Below are 18,602 nucleotides of genomic sequence, written 5' to 3' on the forward strand. Positions count from 1 at the left end.
TGGTTACATTCGTCTTTTTCATAGTGCCTTCAAAATACAGTACATACTTTCAGTCATAGTACAGCTCAGATGGACTAGTCAAGTGCTCAGTTGGCCACATGGCGTTGTTGACTCCATGGTGACCAGCACAACTCAAGATGGAGGGAGCAATAGGAAGACAAGATCAATATTAAAAATCAACCACTTCTTTTTATATGATCAATAAAAAGTTGGAAAATTACATTTAAAAATGATACCATTGACAATAATATAAAAAGTCTACTACTGAGAAACTGTCATAGCTGGAGGTGCCTAAGAAGATATGGCAGTTAAAGGTAATAGGGCATCTTAAATGACACCCCAGAACAGAAAAAGAACATTAGGTTAAAAACGAAGGAGATCTGGGAATTCCCTAGAGATCTAGTAGTTGGGACTCTATGCTTTCAGGGCAGGAGGCCTGAGTTCCATCCCTGGTCAGAGAACTAAGATCCCACAAATCTCAGAACCAAAAATAAGAAAATAAATAAAAAGTTGCTGCAACCAGAGTGTGTGTGAGAGGGGGAGGCACTAAGGAGTTCTTAATAAAGTGTAGACTAGGTGATTCTTAATTAATTAATTTATGACTGGACTGGCTCTTTGTTGCAGCAGGTGGGCTTTCTCTAGTTGGAGCAAGTGTGGGCTGATCTCTAGTTGAGGTGCTCAGGCTTCTCACTGTGGAGCTTTCTCTTGCTGCAGAGCACAGACTCTAGGGCACAGGCTCAGTAGTTGGGGTGCACAGGCTTAGTTGCCTCACAGCACATGTAATCCTCCCTGGCCGGGGGTGGAACCCATGTCCCCTGCATTGGCAGGTGGATTCTTAACCACTGGCCCACCAGGGAAGTCCCAGACTTTAATCCTTTTGAATGTAGCATTGACAGGCCCAATTACCTTCACTTTTGTCCTCTAAGTACAAGTCTATAATTGAAATTTGATTCAAATTAGATGGCCAGAAACTAATGAAAAATAGAAGCTTTCTCTGTTACATTGAGATTGTCCTTTTTTTTTTTTCATCTTGATGATCAATAAAGATTAAGCAACTTGTCCAACTAATTCTTCTTCTGAGTGAGCAAAAGACATGTAAGCATGTGATGAGGTGGTCAGCATCAGTGAGAAGGGAATCCAGAGTCTATGATAGGGGACTGCCAAGGCCACCTCCTACTGAGACTCACACTGTCATTTAGTGACAAATATTTAGCAAATGTTTCTTAACCACTTCATAAACCAAAGAAGCAAACACTGCTAATTTATTGGACTATTTTTAAAATATCTCTCAATAAACTTTTGCTACTGGCTTGATTATGTATTTTTTACATTCTTTCTGAGGTTTTTTCCCAACATATTTGTTATTTATTGTTGTTGCAAGAATGAATGAAACACTTTTTTCATTAAATTTTTCTACCATTTAATGGACTAGGTTTTCCTTGCATTTTCATACACAAACACATATCAAAATAATTTTGGTTTTTAATCTGGCTAACTTTACAAATGCTATATCTGAAAGTATTTGGTTGGATTTTCAAATTTTTAAATAAACAAATATATTGTCTGCAAATAAAAATTTTAAAGGACTGAAGATGTTAAGTGTGATGATCGTATAGAGCAACCGCTATTTGGTGTATGAAATTGTACTTTAAAAACTATTTTGTAGCGAAGCTGAAATATGCATAGCCTATGACCTAGTAAGTCCAGCAATTACCCTGGAAAAAAATCAAGTGAATATACATCAGGATATAAGTAAAGAATATTTATACCAGCACTATTGATAATAGTACCAAACACAAAATGACCTAACTATTCTTTAAAATGGCATAAATAAATAAGTTGTTACCTATGCTTATAATAGGGTTGTTAATAACAAGATGTACGAAACACAATAAACACACAAACATAGTAGTAAGAGAAACTCAACTCAAAAGAAAACATAGACCATTTATATAAACGTATACAAAACTTAAAAATAGGCCTGACTAGACAGGAGACATTTTGCTCAGCAACCTAGAGCGTTCCTGTGAAGCTTCAGGACCACAATTTCTGTCTCCAGCTTGAGGGAAGAGCGTGTCTTCCCACCTTCCAGCTGCGGCCTCGCTCTCGCCCTCTCTCAGCACCTGAGGCTGACTCTGCCCAGGCTGGGGTTGCCCTGTGCTCACAGCCAACAACTGGTGGTAGGCCCAGAGCCCCTGCTCAGGCCTCCCACCTGGTGTGGAGAGGGACAATATGCAGAGAGATCTAAGTGCCCCTGGTTGCAGTCTTCTCTATTCTCCTTTCTCACACCCTGGACATCTTGCCACAGGCCTTGGATAGACTCATTGTGCACTTTTTTCCTAGCTCACTTCAGGATGCAGCTGGAACTAGGTACTCGGCTGAAGGCCTCTCTGCCTAGCTCTCCTAACTCCTCCAGAATATATCCAACCAGAGGATCCCACACTGTGCTCCCCTGTCACTCTCAGAATGCGCCCATCAGAGGGTCGATGGCCCAGGAACAGGCAGGAGCAGCCCAGGCCTTGTTGTCACTGTTTGCTGCCAGGACCCGCTGCTGCTGGACACTCAGACCTGCCCTTTCAGAACATGCTCATCTGCATCAAGCCTTCGTTGACTTCAGATCCCAGGCCGTTCTCTGAGCTGGACTTTAATCCTCAGAATCACTATCAGGGGTGCAGTGAGACAGGCTAACCCAAGGTTGAGAAAACCGTTAAAATTACAACACATTGGCTGCAGCTGCTGAACAAGCCTCAGAGGCCCCCCCTCAGTTGACACTTCAGCAAGTCCCACTGTGTGGGTTCTGGGTTAGTTTCCTGTCTCTGAGGCAGTTTCTGAATCTTCCTTAAAGTGAAACAGCCCAAAGAAAAGCCATCTACATACTCAAAACCGACAAGTGACTTGAGTTTTGTTACATCATCAGAGATTGCGTAATGAACCCCAGAAGGCAAAAATGGCAATGAAGTTGATGCAACAAGTGAAAAGGAAACTAAATACAAGCTGCCAAAAGGAATTTCAGGATCCAGCCTGGGAATCCCCTCTGGCCTGGCCTCCTGGCTGAGTTGAGTGCACAGAGCAGAGGATCCTCCTGACTGCCTGCCAGATGCCTGTGTCTTCCTGGCTGAAACTCTGGGCTCCTAAAGTCCAGGGAAAACAAAGAATCCAGTGAGGGTGGGGGTGAGTCCTTGTAGACAGCTGGCCTGTGTGCCAGGTAGGAATGTTTCCGTCTAGAACTCTGGGTATTGTTGCAACAGGCTTGGCCTCGTCATCCCAGTGAATGGCTATTTTCCCTCTCACTGAGTGGTGGGTGAGCTGCAGGAATCTGTCTCTGAACAGCTCTCTGCGAACTGCCTCATCTTCCTGAGCACAGACCCAGAACATCAGGAAATAATCTTCTAACCAGATTCAAACCCAAAGAGTTAATATGTAAGGAGCACTTGGGAAGTGTCTGGTACCATTCTGAGCATGTTCTATAAATTAAAGCAATTAATCTTGCCACACTTTCAAGAGGAGCTTTTATGATTATCTTAGTAAGACAGTTATTGTAGTTAGTTATTGCAGTTAAGACACAATGCAGGAATTTATAACTAGGCAATCTAATTTTAAGTACTAATGAAGAAAAATCTCAAAGATCTATTAGCGGGAAAATATAAATGAGAAACTAAAGTCTATAAAAGATGATATTTTTGTGATATATTTTAATATGTCCATATGTATAGATTTATTAACTACATATGAAAATGTCTAGAAGGATACCCATTAAATTGTTAACAGTATAGGATTAGGGTGCATCCTCCTAGAGGTCAAGGGTAGGCATTCCTTTGTATGAGTTATTTAAAAGTTTAGCAATGACACGTGTGTTTTATAAATACAAATGAGCTTAAGAAGCCCTCTTTACTTTTTTAGAGTCACATTTATCATGGCAGCTACTGGTTCTCACATCTCTTAGCTGTCTCTGCAATCCCCAGCCTGCCTTGCTATTTTTGCCTCATTTTGAACAGTTCAGAAAGCTCTTTTCGCAAAAGTGGCCAAATGTAGAAACTTACTCTCCTTTCAACATCCTACTCCAGGATCCTGGATTCCACATATGCAGATTGACCTCCCATGATGTATGTGGTTCTCCACTAATCCTTGAAAGCGCTCCAGTTCTTATTAGGCCCCAAGCAGGCAACTGTGTTCATGACCTGGGCTTTTCTCCACTCATCTCCCTTCCTCCTCTAATCTGTGTCTCAAGAATCACATTCAATCCCTCCCGAAACTGTCCCTTGTTTATTCTATGACCCAGAGTGGGTAACCCCATTCCCTCTTTATTCAGGAGGCTTCAGTTCAGTTCAGTCGCTCAGTCATGTCCGACTCTTTGGGACCCCATGGACTGCAGCATGTCAAGCCTCCCTGTCCATCAGCAACTCCGAGAGTTTACCCAAACTCATGTCCATTGAGTCAGTGATGCCATCCAAGCATCTCATCCTCTGTTGTGCCCTTCTCTTCCTGCCCTCAATCTTTCCCAGAATCAGGGTCTTTTCAAATGAGTCGGCTCTTTGCATCATGTGGCCAAAGTACTGGAGTTTCAGCTTCAACATCAGTCCTTCCAATGAACACCCAGGATGGACCGGTTTGATCTCCTTGCAGGCCAAGGGACTCTAAAGAGTCTTCTCCAACACCACAGTTCAAAATCATCAATTCTTTACAGTCCAAATCTAACATCCTTACATGACTACTGGAAAAACCATAGCTTTGACTAGACAGACCTTTTTGGTAGTGTAATGTCTCTGCATTAATATGCTATCTGGGTTGCTTATAATTTTCCTTCCAAGAAGTAAGCATCTTTTAATTTAATGGCTGCAGTCACCATCTGCAGTGATTTTTGAGCCCCCAAAAATAAAGTCAGCCACTGTTTCCACTGTTTCCCCATTTATTTGCCATGAAGTAATGGGACTGGATGCCATGATCTTAGATTTCTGAATGTTGAGCTTTAAGCCAACATTTTCACTCTCCTCTTTCACTATCATCAAGAGGCTCTTTAGCTCTTCACTTTCTGCCATAAGGGTGGTGTCATGTCATCTGCATATCTGAAGTTTATTGATATGCAATCTTGATTCCATCTTGTGCTTCCTCCAGCCCAGTGTTTCTCATGATGTACTCTGCATATAAGTTAAATAAGCAGGGTGACAATATACAGCCTTGACATACTCCTTTTCCTATTTGGAACCAGTCTGTTGTTCCATGTCCAGTTCTAACTGTTGTTTCCTCACCTGCATACAGGTTTCTCAAGAGGCAGGTCAAGTGGTCTAGTATTCCCATCTCTTTCAGAATTTTCCACAGTTTATTGTGATCCACAGAGTCAAAGGCCTTGGCATAGTCAATAAAGCAGAAGTAGATGTTTTTCTGGAACTCTCTTGCTTTTTCGATGATCCAGCGGATGTTGGCAATTTGATCACTGGTTCCTCTGCCTTTTCTAAAACCAGCTTGAACATCTGGAAGTTCAGACTTTATGTATTGATTGCTAAAGCCTGGCTTGGAGAATTTTGAGCATTACTTTACTGGCGTGTGAGATGAGTGCAATTGTGCGGTATTTTGAGCATTCTTTGGCATTGCCTTCCTTTGGGATTGGAATGAAAAATGACCTTTTCCAGTCCTGTGGCCACTGCTGAGTTTTCCAAATTTGCTGGCATATTGAGTGCAGCTCTTTTAAAGCATCATCTTTCAGGATTTGAAATAGCTCAACTGGAATGCCATCATCTCCACCAGCTTTGTTCATAGTGATGCTTTCCAAGCCCACTTGACTTCATCACATTCCAGGACATCTGGCTCTAGGTGAGTGATCACACCATCGTGATTAATCTGGGTCATGAAGATCTTTTTTGTATAGTTCTGCTTCCCTGGTGGCTCAGAGATTAAAGCATCTACCTGCAAGGTAGGAGACCCAGGTTCAATCCCTGGGTCAGGAAGATTCCCTGGAATAGGAAATGGCAACCCACTCCAGTATTCTCGCCTGGAGAATCCCATGGATGGAGGAGCCTGGTAGGCTACAGTCCACAGGATCGCAAGGAGTCGGACACGACTGAGTGACTTCACGTTCTTTCTTTCTTTTCAGTGTATTCTTGACACCTCTTCTGCTTCTGTTAGGATCATACAATTTCTGTCCACTTTTGAGCCCATCTTTGCATGAAATGTTCCCTTGGCATGTCTAATTTTCTTGAAGAGATCTCTAGCTGTTCCCATTCTATTGTTTTCCTCTATTTCTTTGCACTGATCACTGAGGAAGGCTTTTCTATCTCGCCTTGCTATCCTTTGGAACTCTGCATTCAGATGGGTATATCTTTCCTTTTCTCCTTTGCTTTTGGCTTCTTTTCTTTTCACAGCTATTTGTAAGGCATCCTCAGACAGCCATTTTGCTTTTTTGCATTTCTTTTTCTTGGAGCTGGTCTTACTCCCTGTCTCCCGTACAATGTCACAAATCTCTGTCCCTAGTACTTCAGGCACTCTGTCTATCAGATCCAGTCCCTTAAATCTATTTCTTACTTCCACTATATAATCATAAAGGATTTGATTTAGGTCATACCTGAATGGTCTAGTGGTTTTCCCTGCTTTCTTCAATTGAAGTCTGAATTTGGCAATAAGGAATTCATGATCTGAGCCACAATCTGCTCCCAGTCTTGAATTTGCTGACTGTATAGATCTTCTCCATCTCTGGCTGCAAAGAATATAACCAGTCTGATTTTGGTGTTGGCCATCTGGTGATGTCCATGTGTAGAGTCTTTTCTTGTGTTGTTGGAAGAGGGTGTTTGCTATGACCAGTGCGTTCTCTTGGCAAAACTCTATTAGCCTTTACCCTGCTTCGTTATGTACTCCAAGGCCAAATTTGCCTGTTACTCTAGGTGTTTCTTGATCGCCTACTTTTGCATTCCAGTCCCCTATAATAAAAAGGACATATTTTGTGGGTGTTACTTCTAAAAGTTCTTGTAGGTCTTCGTAGAACCGTTCAACTTCAGCTTCTTCAGCATTACTGGTTGAGGCATAGACTTGAATTACCATGATATTGAATGATTTGTTTTGGAAACAAACAGAGATCATTCTGTCATTTTTGAGATTGCATCCAAGTACTGCATTTTGGACTCTTGTTGACGATGATGGCTACTTCATTTCTTCTAAGGGATTCTTGCCCACAATAGTAGATATAATGGTCATCTGAGCTAAACTCACCTATTCCAGTCCATTTTAGTTCGCTGATTCCTAAAATGTTGATGTTCACTCTTGCCGTCTCCTGTTTGACCACTTCCAATTTGCCTTGATTCATGGACCTTACATTCCAGGTTCCTATGCAATATTGCTCTAATATAGAGCAATAATGCATTCTATATTAGAGCAATATTGCTGGAGGCTTCGTGTCGATCAAAGTAGTGGCACCTCAGTGTCCTAGTAATTGTCATATTTTTACCCAGAATATACTTGAAATTTTAAAAAAGGACAGTTTCACTTAAGAAGATCCTTAGTGAAACAGCAAGATGATGAATTTTATGAAGTCTGAACTTTGGAGTATACATTTTTAAAATATTCTCTGTTGTAGTCTTTGTAGTCTCTGTAATATGCTATGTGACAAGCACCTCTGCTGCAGGCACAGTGATTGTTCTGAGGGGAAGAACATGGATGATGACTATTTGAGTTATGAGCTAAACTAGCCACTCTCTTTATAACACCTAGTTTTACGCTAGAGAATGACAGATAGTCAGATTATGGTTATTCACAGGTGGGCATTTGACAGATATTTTCTTATACTATTTCTATTAATGGTATTTAAATATTCATGTTGAATTAATGAATGAGGCCAATCTATTTTCTTTTTTTTTTAACTTTACAATATTGTATTGGTTTTGCCATATATCAACATGAATCCACCACAGGTATACACATGTTCCCCATCCTGAACCCTCCTCCCTCCTCCCTCCCCGTACCATCCCCCGGGTCGTCCCAGTGCACCAGCCCCAAGCATCCAGTATCATGCATCGAACCTGGACTGGCGACTCGTTTCATGTATGATATTATACATGTTTCAATGCCATTCTCCCAAGTCATCCCACCCTCTCCCTCTCCCACAGAGTCCAAAAGACTGTTCTATACATCAGTGTCTCTTTTGCTGTCTCGTATACAGGATTATTGTTACCATCTTTCTAAATTCCATATATATGCATTAGTATACTGTATTGGTATTTTAGGCTCCAGTTTCATCCACCTCATTAGAACTGATTCAAATGTATTCTTTTTAATGGCCGAGTAATACTCCATTGTGTATATGTACCACAGCTTTCTTAACCATTCATCTGCTGATGGACATCTAGGTTGCTTCCATCAATCTATTTTCAATTCATGTTTCCAGGATATGAATTGATCTCGGTGTGCAACTTTGCTTCTGGAAGTTTGAGGAATAATGATTTAATTTGCATAACTTACTAAATGTCTTATTTTATGTTTTAATTTTGACCTGATATAATTTATCGGCATGATGTTAAATCTCTAAATGATGCTCTAAAATAATTTTAAAATTAATTGCAGGCATTGTGATCTGAGCACACAACTTATACAAATATTTTTGCCCTGGAAGAATTATGGATATTCTCTGTGAAGTCTAAGGTATGATAATTTTCATGAATGGTTTATAAATATTTGAAGCAAGTTATATTTCCTATTTTAAGTTAAGGACTCAAGAGTTTTAATCATGAACTTCCTCTTTTAATCATACTTTCAATTCTTCTTCTCTTTATTAATTTTCTATATGGCTTTTTACAGACTAGTAACATTGTACTGGGCTTCCCAGGTAGAGCTAATGGTAGAGAACTTGCCTGCCAATTCAGGAGACAAGAGGAGAGACCAGTTTGATCCCCAGTCAGGAAAATCCCCTGGAGGAGGGCATGCCAACCCACTCCAGTATTCTTTCCTGGAGAATCCCATGGACAGAAGAGCCAGGCAGCCTATGCTCCATGGGGTCACAAAGAGTCAGACACGACTGAAGCGACTCAGCGCAAGCACAGAATTGAGGTGAAACTTCAGTGCTACGGTGTTTCTGTTCACGTTGCTACATAACGTTACATTCTTTACTCAGTGTTTATACCATTTGAAATTTAGCTCAAGCGTTTTTATATTTAATTATAAGTTCAATGTGTTTCTTATGTATATTGAGCTTCTTTCTCAAATTTAACGTCTTTATTTCTGTAATTCTCAAGTATATCAATATTGATATTAATGACAAAGATCTCGGTGACATTAACACTGCCACCTCTAATTATTTCCTGTATTGCATTTTCTTGCTGTTTTGGCCTGCCTCTGTGTTGTCCTTGTTTTGGTATTATTTAGTATTATTTGATTTTAAGTTTTTTTTCCTCTTCAAAGTAATAGTGAAGTTTGTGCTTTAATCAATCAACAGATTCTTTTAAGTTTCACAGACTCTATTAATATTTATTATTTTAACCTTTATGAGGTTAGGTCTCAAATGTACTGGATTTATGCTTTACCTTTAACGTAACTTTTACATGTTTTTTGACCCTTGTCATTCTCCCTTCAGTTCTCCAATAGTCATTTATTTAAAGCAAATATATAATGTTAAAGCAATTTAGAGTTTCTCTGAATCCTTGAATGAAAAACTGAACAACTAAAACTGCAAAATTTAAAGTAATTTGAGACTTCCTTGGCCATTCAGTGGTTAGGACTCAGCACTTTGACTGCTGTGGGCCTGGGTTCAATCCCCAGTCAGGGAACTAAGGTCTCATAAGCCATGTGGCACAGCCAAAATAATAATAAACTTTTTAAAGCAACTTCCACTGATGTAACTATTCACTTCTAGTTCTTACTAGGACTGTTGCTTTAATCAACACAGTAAATGTTCACAAGAGATTTGATAGGAATAGAAACGCATGTGAAGCTATGTTCAAGTATAAACAAAGGGAAATGTCTAAAAGTTAAATGAAAATAAATTATTTATTTAAGAAAATAAAAATACATTAATTTTGAAAGCACTGAGAATGATGGAAAGTTGGATGCAGTTTGCAAAACAAGTGCCATGTATTCCAAATGTGATGATTGCAAATTTTTTGGAGTCCTGTGATCAATAAGGCCCTAATCAACTTGAATGAAACAATTCTCACTTTAAGGTGAAGCATATGAGAATATAGCAATGAGTTTCGTATTCTTATCTAGCTTGTCAACTTGCTAGGAAGACAGTTCTCACCCTGGGAGTCAAAATATTTTTGAATGATGATGATACTGTTGCCGTCATTAGACATCATGTCTCCTGACCTGTTCTTCAAGACTTCTATCGAGACTGCATCCAAGTACATGTACAACTAAGGAAACCATGGAGAAATCTATTTGAGTGTCACTTAGATGCTTCTACTTTGTTGGCTACCCTAGAAGCTTTAACCAAGAAAGCAGGTGACTCAAGTTAGGCCTGAGGGGACAGAGTTTAAGCGGCAGGGGTTACTTCATCACACCAGATTCTCCCTGTGTTCCTGGAATTCTTTCACGGCCTTGCTTCAGGGATCTGTTACCTAGTGATGGACTGGAGCAAGGACCAAGCTAAAGTACTGAGAGAATGAAGATCAGAGGCAACCTTCCTTCTCTGTGTTCCAGGTCCTCAGCTTTGAAGTCTTTCTTGACTAGTGAGTGATGCAGTCGAAACAAATGATACATGAACTGGAGTTACACTGCCATCTATGGGCTGTAGTCAAATACTGGCTAGAGATTGGCCTGGGAAGAAGGCAGGAAATTTGAAATTTAAATACAAAGTAACAAATACAGAAGTGAAGAGAAAACAAATTCTCATTCATAGGTAGCGAGTCTAGTCATGTGAAATGTATGTTCTTAGATCCACATATTCACCTTTGTTTTCAATAATGGAAAAAATGGATTGTTCATTATTGCATACATTTGCCATTTTCCTCTATTTTTATATCCTTAGCCATGGACATTTTAATGACAATATCATTTTTTTCCAATTTATCAATTTCATACATTAAACCTATCCATTTTTTCACTTCCATAAAGTGAATTAATTTTCTGTTGTTTTATTATTTTTCTCAATGAAACACACTTGACTCCGATATATTTGTTCATGATGAGCTACAAATGGTGTATAATTAAAAAAATAAGGTAAAGTACTCTTCTTATGTTCTTGATAGTATTTCATATCTAACATGGTTTCCAAGTGGGATTATAAACTTTTTAAGTTTTATTACACAAATAAGACACAGATTCATTTTTATTGTTATAGTTTAAGTAAATGTAGAAACATTCCAGCATTGGGATGTCTTGTGAACTCCAAGAGGTGAATTGTTTTCTTATGTGAAACATAATAACATATAAAATCACACACAAACTTTCCTTTTTTGTTTCTTTAGTTTTATAGCTTTCAGCATGGTTGTTGTTTAGTCCATAAGTCATTTCTGTCCTTTTATGACCCCATGGACAGTAGGCCCCCAGGCTCCTCTGTCCATGGAATTCTCCAGACAAGAATACTGGAGTGAGTTGTCAATTCCTTATAGAGGGCATCTTCCCAACCTACGGATGGAACCCGCATCTCTTGTCTCCTGCATTGGCAGGCAGATTCTTTACCACTAGTGCCATCTCATCTGTTAAATTGAAAGCTCACAGAGAGTTTAATTAATTTTAACTTAGAAAAGCATCAGGATTTAACATGGAAATGTTGTAGTCACAAATTCTATTTAAATGCTCTAATTGTTGAAATATTTCTTTTGCTTTTACAATGTTTCATTCTGTGTTATCACAATTTAGATTGTATGCATGGAAAGCAAAGCAGAGAGAAGGATTTTCTGGAATGAATATACCAATTTCAATAAATAAATTTTCCATTATAATATTAATTTCAAAAATTCAAATTTTTAAAATCTTCATCCATCATATAAAATAGATTCTCTATAACATCTATTGTTTCCCTGGTTGAAAGTAACCACCTTTTTAGAGAACTAATTTGAGGCATGGCTAAACCAGACCCTCCCAAATAAATATATATATACATGTATCAACATTCTAAAAATGAAGATCATGGCATCCAGTCCCATTACTTCATGGAAAATAGATGGGGAAAAAGTAGAAACAGTGTGAGATTTCATTTTCTTGGGGTCTGAAATCACTATGGATGGTGACTGCAGCTACTAAATTAAAAGATGCTTTCTCCCTGGAAGAAAATTTATGACAAACCTAGACAGTGTGTTAAAAAACAAAGATATCATGTTGCTGATAAAGGTCCATGTAGTCAAAGCTATGGTTATTCCAGTAGTCGTGTATGGATGTGAGACCATAAAGAAGGACCATAAAGAAGCACCATAAAGAAGGCTGAGTGCTGAAGAATTGATTCTTTCTAACTGTGGTGCTGGAGAACACTCTTTGAGAGTCCCTTGGCCAGCAATGAGATCAAACCAGTCAATCCTAAAGGAAATCAACCCTGAATATGCATTGAAAGGACAGGTGCTGAAGCTGAAGCTCTAATACTTTGACCACCTGCTGAGAAGAAACCAACCCATTGAAAATGACCCTGATACTGGGAAAGATTGAGGGTAGGAGGAGAAGGGGTCAACAGAGGATGAGATGGTTGGATGGCATCACTGACTCAATGGACATGAGTTTGTGTAAACTCCGGGATTTGGTGATGGACAGGGAAGCCTGGCATGCTGCAGTCCATGGGGTCGCAAAGAGTCAGATACGACTGAGCAGAGCGAGACTGAACTGAACTGAACTGAAGCCAGTATTTGACTACAGTCCATAGATGGAAGTGTAACTCCAGTTCATGTTAATTGGCATAAAGAAGGCTTACTTTGTAAGACTCTCAAATGTAAGGTGATGTACATTGTCCCCGAATTGAAAAAAAAAAAAAAAGAGAGGAAAAAAACCCCACATCATATAGAGGGGCCCTCTGGCATGAGCTATCTGGTGCATTTAAAGAAGTGAACAAGACAAGCTTCAGAGAAGGAAAGATAAGTTTCTATTATGATGAAAATCCTCAGTTTATTCTTTACCTCTATAGCACATAGAATTAACTGAAAAAGATCTTTAAGAACAGAGGATCCTGAAAACTTGTCCATGAGAAAGAAACTCTGAACGTTGAGTATAGAAAATACAGCCCCTCAGACATATAGAGATCTTTTCAATGATGATCAAAAGATCTTTATACAAGAAAAGACATTCTGTTCTGCTGTCCACACCTGTTTCTGGAAAATCATGATTTTCATTTCAGACATTTTTCAATGCCTGAAGAATTATGAGTACAATTGCTCTGGAGCAAGAAGCAAAAAATAATGTAATACACTAGCGAGAGTTACAAATATAAACATCTTTATTTGTGGAGGTTTCTTGAGGATTCTTATATGAGGGAAAGGCACTTTTAATTTCCACTGTGAGAGCTTCTCAGGGAAAATGGCTGTATTCCTGTTCCCCGAGGTAGAGATGGATGCCATGGAAATACTCCTGGGCAGGGAATCCCAAATGAGAACAGCACAGATTGTCTTCTTCCATCTGCTCCAATTGTTTCATGCTCTGATCCGGGCTGGAGAGGAGTTTATCCAGCAGAGAGTTGTTCCAAGTAGCACGGCTGTCCTCCGTGGTGAAGAGTTGGAAGCTCTGCAGGAGCATCAGATAGTGGTTGCTGGGGCCCTGAGTCATCTGCATTGGAGTTATCTTCTCTCTTTTCCAAGGAAATCTGAAGTGGCTCTGTCCTTTAGGCGCGACTGAGAGCGGATCCTTTGCATCTGTTTCAAGTGTTTGAAGATTTCCTTGTTTTTCTGGCAGTGGATCCCAGGCACGTTCCAGCGAAGAGAGCAAACAGGGATGCTGCAGAGCATCACCCCTTCCACCAGCCAGCGGATGTGGGCCATAGAGAATGTCAGTGATTCTGTAGACGGCCGGGAGGGGACGCGCGAGCACCGCGAAACAAAGCGCTGAGATGGAACCGCAGACCGCCTGCTTCTCCGGGCGACCGCGAGAGCGCGCACGCTGTGGTTCGATCGCTTCTGCTTTCGAATCGCGGTCTTGGGGGAGTTGGCAGTTGACTCACATGCGCTGGAGAGACAGGACGTCAAGTTTTCACAGAGCTTTTTATAGGAGCACTGATCCAAGGGTGCGCATATCATTAGCCCTTTTATGGAAAAGCGCTGGTTTTCCGCTGTCCTGAGTAGGGAGCCAGAATATTGCATTTCCGGAACGACCGCCTGAGTAGTGGGCTTTCTTTCCACATGTCAAACAACCAAGCCATGTTTGAGGAAAAGAACCCCCAAGGCGGGGCTTCTGAGCGAGATGAGGCTGATTTTACAGACTGGCGCTCACTTCCGACGCGAGGGAACCCACAGCTCAGAGAAAGGGACCGGGCAGCGGTGATGGGATTATTGGCGACGCGAGGATGGACAGCGTTGTGCCCAAAGTGAAACTAGAAGGTGGGCATGAAACGATTGGTTACCCGACGCTGTGGGGGCGTTGCTGACAAAGTGAAACAAGGTAACTGCGATGACACTATTGGCTGTACCACCATCATGGGAGGTGGGGAGCGGCGGGCGCTGCGGACACGCTGAATCCCGCGGGCTAGTAAACTATCGCTGTGAAACGGTGGGAGGACGTTGTGCACAAAGTGAAACACAGCGGCAGCGATGACAGTTTTGGTTCTGTGGTGGGGGCGGGTGGGCGTTGCGCAGGAGGAGCGCGGCGGCTAAGAGATTATTCTCTGTGGGAACCTGCTGGGGAGTTGCTCACATGTCGAATCCCGCGGCGGCTAGGAGACAATTTGCAGTGAGTAGATGGGAGAGTGTTCCGCACAAGTTGGAGCATAGTGGAACACAGTGTCCGTGATGAGACTATTGACTTTACCACGATGTGGGGATGGGGGTGGGGAGGTGAGGGGCGTTGCGAACACGGTCGAATCCCGCGGTGGCTCAGAGACTATTCGCTGTGGGACTATAGGAGGGCGTTGGGTACAAAGTGGAACCCAGTGGCCGCGATGACACTGTCCGCTATGGGGCGATGGGAGGGCTAACCCTCAAAATTACTTTTCACTAATTTTTAATTGAGGGATTACCATATCTGACAGTTTTTAATGACCCCGTGACCGTCTTAAGTAATTTTTAACTCATGTTCCTGAAACCTCTTTCCCAGGACTACATTGTTAGAAATAAGGGTTGAAGTGTACAAGAAACTAAGGACATTTAGAAGGTCAGAATTTTTCATTTTCTGTAGTTAAGAATTTTATAAACTGAATGGAATTTGCCCCAGATTTATTGGCATCAAGAAGGCTTACTTTGTAAGATCCTCAAATGTAAGGTGGTGTACATTTTCCCCCAGTTGAAAAAAAGACAAAAGAACCCCACATCATATTGCGGGACCCTACAGCATGAGCTGTCTGATACATTTAAAGAAGTGAAGGAGACAAGAGCAGGTAAACTGTACCGATCCATGGAGAATATGCCTGTAACTTGGACATTCCACATGTCTTCTATTTTAAATTCCTCAAAGGCAGGGGCTGGAAACTACTATTCTGCAGGCTTGTTTTGCAATAAATGTCTCCAGGGTGCTCGCCAATTTTTAATATATGTTGTCACATCAATCAAGTTGACATTAAAACTGCCATGTTCAATTTTGTTTCATAAATAATTTATTTCCCATATAAAAGTTTAAATAAATAAATAATGCATAAATCAATTTAAAAATAGCTTACAGTCTTTAACTATCCATTGAAATCCAGTGCATTGCATTGTCAGTTACTTCAAGAGCCTCTGCTGGGTGAAGAGTATCACCTCAAAGTCACATTGTCCATACCCAGAGCCACAGGTGGGAGATGTTCAGTCATGGAGGTAACCTGTTAGTCTCGTCAGGAAAGAAAAATTCCTGAGTATTTGCACTCGTACGACTGTCCAGGCACACCTGTTGTACTCCTTGAACTTCAGGTACTGCACGAGGTTGAAGTAATATTTCCTCAGGTGAAGAACGGTTGTGTCTCCCATAGTGGAGTTTTGCTTCTGCATTATTTCCTTCTGGATTGGCTCCAGACGATTCACCTGCTCATAGAGTTCCTCAAGGAGGTCCTCAATGATGGTCTCAGACCAGCCAGTGCTGGAGAAGTCTCTGGTGAGAATATTGAAGATCTGCTGGAGCATCTCATAGATGACCAATATGGCATCTTCCTTCCGGAACTGCTGTGCTTGCTTCATTTCCTCAGGCATCTGGAAGTCCATCCTGGCCTCGAGGCAATGTTGAGGAGTTGAAGGTAACTGCCACAGGAGTTTCTGACATACCGCAAGGCTCCGCCTTTGTTGGAATCGAAGCAAGCTGTAGCTCCTGGAAAGAGCTGTGGTGGAGAAACACAGCAGGAGAACCATCTGGAGGAGGCACCGGTGGGTCATGATGAAATCAGGCACAGGGCTGCCTGTTCTGCTAGTAGGTGCTGAAGCTGAGTCTTCAAGGGTTTGCAGAGTGAATGGCCTTCCTTCTTGAGTGTGGGCTACTTATACAGCATGGCCCTCCATTCTTTCTATTGGAGAGGAATTTCCCACTTTCCAGTTTCCTTTTTAGTTCTCCTGTGTTGATTAGTTACCTCTAAAACTCTTTTTCTTTTTAGCTCCTTGCTTTTTGATTTTATATGTATTAGGGGAAAAGATATACAGTCTGGGAGAATTTCTAATGTTTTTGTAAATTTTCAGTGAATTGCTAAATGCTAAAAAAAAAAAAAAATGCCTAATCAATTTGAACTGAATTATTACAGGGTTCTTTCACTGGGAAAAGATCTTTCTTGTTCTTTTTTCATATTCTTAGATTTTGTGAAAGGGTCTTTATTTCTAAGAGTTTAACAATTGTAGAAAATAATTTTTGTATTTTTTGTATAAGGTAAGTTTGCATGAGTTTTTTTTGTATAAGGTAAGTTTGCGTGAGTTTTTTTTAGGTCTTAACCATAAGCAGCAAGATATTGCATATCTTTATCAACTTTAATTTATTGCTTTATTTGGCAATCTCAAATTATCCAGAATATACCAAAGTAAAGATTAAGTCTTATCTCTGTGCAGGCAAATGAATGTTATACAGGCCACACATAAAAGTTCATGATTTCTCTTGTAGGATGCCTTTTGACCATAACTGAGGGGCAATGTATATTTATTTTGTACATACTTTGAATAATCTAAATATCTGATTTTGCATATTAAGGTAAGGATGCAGCAAGTAGGAAAATTCTTTCCTCTTCATTTTGTTCCTTTAGAACTGTTTGTACATGAAAATTTCTCCATAATGAAAGAATATCTGTGAGATAGGATTCTTAGGTATTTTCATAATCTAGTTTCAAAGAATTTTTTAAATGTTACTAAATTTTTACCCTTTCTTTTCTCACATTAAAATTTTTTCTATAAGGAATATATTTTTTGGTATCATTAGAAAATAAAAAGCACCTAGTTATATTCAAAAGCAGGGCATAAAATTGTAGATACAATGCCACTATGTAAAAGTATATAGAAAAAAAATATACTAAAGGAAATATACTAACATTTAATAGCAATTATATTTAATTTGTGCAACTAAACATTATTTGTTCTTTCTGTGATTTTCCGATATGCTACCAGAGAATGTATTCAGCACTGCTCAGAAGAAATATCATGGGAGCCATACAGGCAATTTAAATTTTTCTAGTAGCCACGTCAAAAGATTAAAAAGAAACAAGTGAAGTTAATTTTAACAGTGTGTTTTATTGAACACAAAATATCCAAATGTTATCATTCCAACATATACCAATATAAATTAATAATGAGATAGTTACATTCCTCTTTTTCATAGTTCCTTCAAAATACTGTGCATACTTTTGCAGTCATAGTACAGCTAAGATTGGGCTAGTCAAGTGCTCACTTGGCCTCCTGTGGTGATGGTTCATGGTGGTGAGCACAGCTCAAGATGGAGAGAGCAGCTTACACAGAGCCAGGAGAATTGCTGAGTTTGCAGGGACCACGTAGAAGGAGCTTCAAATTGTGGATGAGTTATGAGTGAAGAACCAAGGGGATCAATGGTGGGAAAATCAGCTCAAGATATATTCGGGATGCTTTTGAATGCCAGAGTGTGGCTTTGTACTTCATTCGAGAAGTCTTCAGGCAGAGAGGGCACTAAGTTGTGCCCTGGACAGAAGAATGGGCCCAAATGTTATTGGGAACTAAAGCAGGGAAAAGTCCTGCCCAGGCGCTCTCATGGCTGTAGAGACTGGAAAGAAAGACCAGAGTGAGGAACCGGAAGAAGGGGATGGGTGCAGAATTGCAAACAAGAACTCCTTCTGCTTTCTTCTCTTTGTCCTCCTCCCACTTCCTGCTATTGTGTTCATGAGGTGCTTCCTAATAGGTCTCTTTCGATTGCCTTCACGGACTTTATGTCGGCATAATTCATTTTGGCTATGAAAATCCTTGTTTGCATCTTTTGGTGCACATTTATGTAGCCTTCTGTTGGATATATGCCTAGGATGAAGTAATTGGCTCATAGAATGTGCATATGTTCAGATTCAGTAGATAATGACAAACATTTTTCAAAGTTTACACCAATTTATATTCTCACTATCAAGAGTATGGGATGTCAGTTGCATTACTTTCTTTTCAACA

General features: G+C 40.3%; 1 protein-coding gene across 1 annotated transcript; it reads right to left on the bottom strand.

Moving 5' to 3' along the window:
* Positions 1–14,542: 14,542 nt before the first annotated feature.
* LOC105000962 (interferon beta-2) lies at positions 14,543–16,640 on the bottom strand. Its single transcript, XM_010857086.1, has one exon. It carries the CDS (start codon positions 16,380–16,382, stop codon positions 15,822–15,824), a length of 561 nt encoding a protein of 186 aa, XP_010855388.1. The 5' UTR covers positions 16,383–16,640; the 3' UTR covers positions 14,543–15,821.
* Positions 16,641–18,602: the final 1,962 nt, after the last annotated feature.

The sequence above is a fragment of the Bison bison genome, unplaced genomic scaffold, assembly GCF_000754665.1.
Source record: "Bison bison bison isolate TAMUID 2011002044 unplaced genomic scaffold, Bison_UMD1.0 scf7180017864376, whole genome shotgun sequence".
NCBI classification, from domain to species: Eukaryota; Metazoa; Chordata; class Mammalia; order Artiodactyla; family Bovidae; genus Bison; species Bison bison.

Coding starts and splice junctions, on each gene's coding strand:
- LOC105000962 (XM_010857086.1), bottom strand. CDS start 16,382: ATGACCCACCGGTGCCTCCTCCAGATGGTTCTCCTGCTGTGTTTCTCC.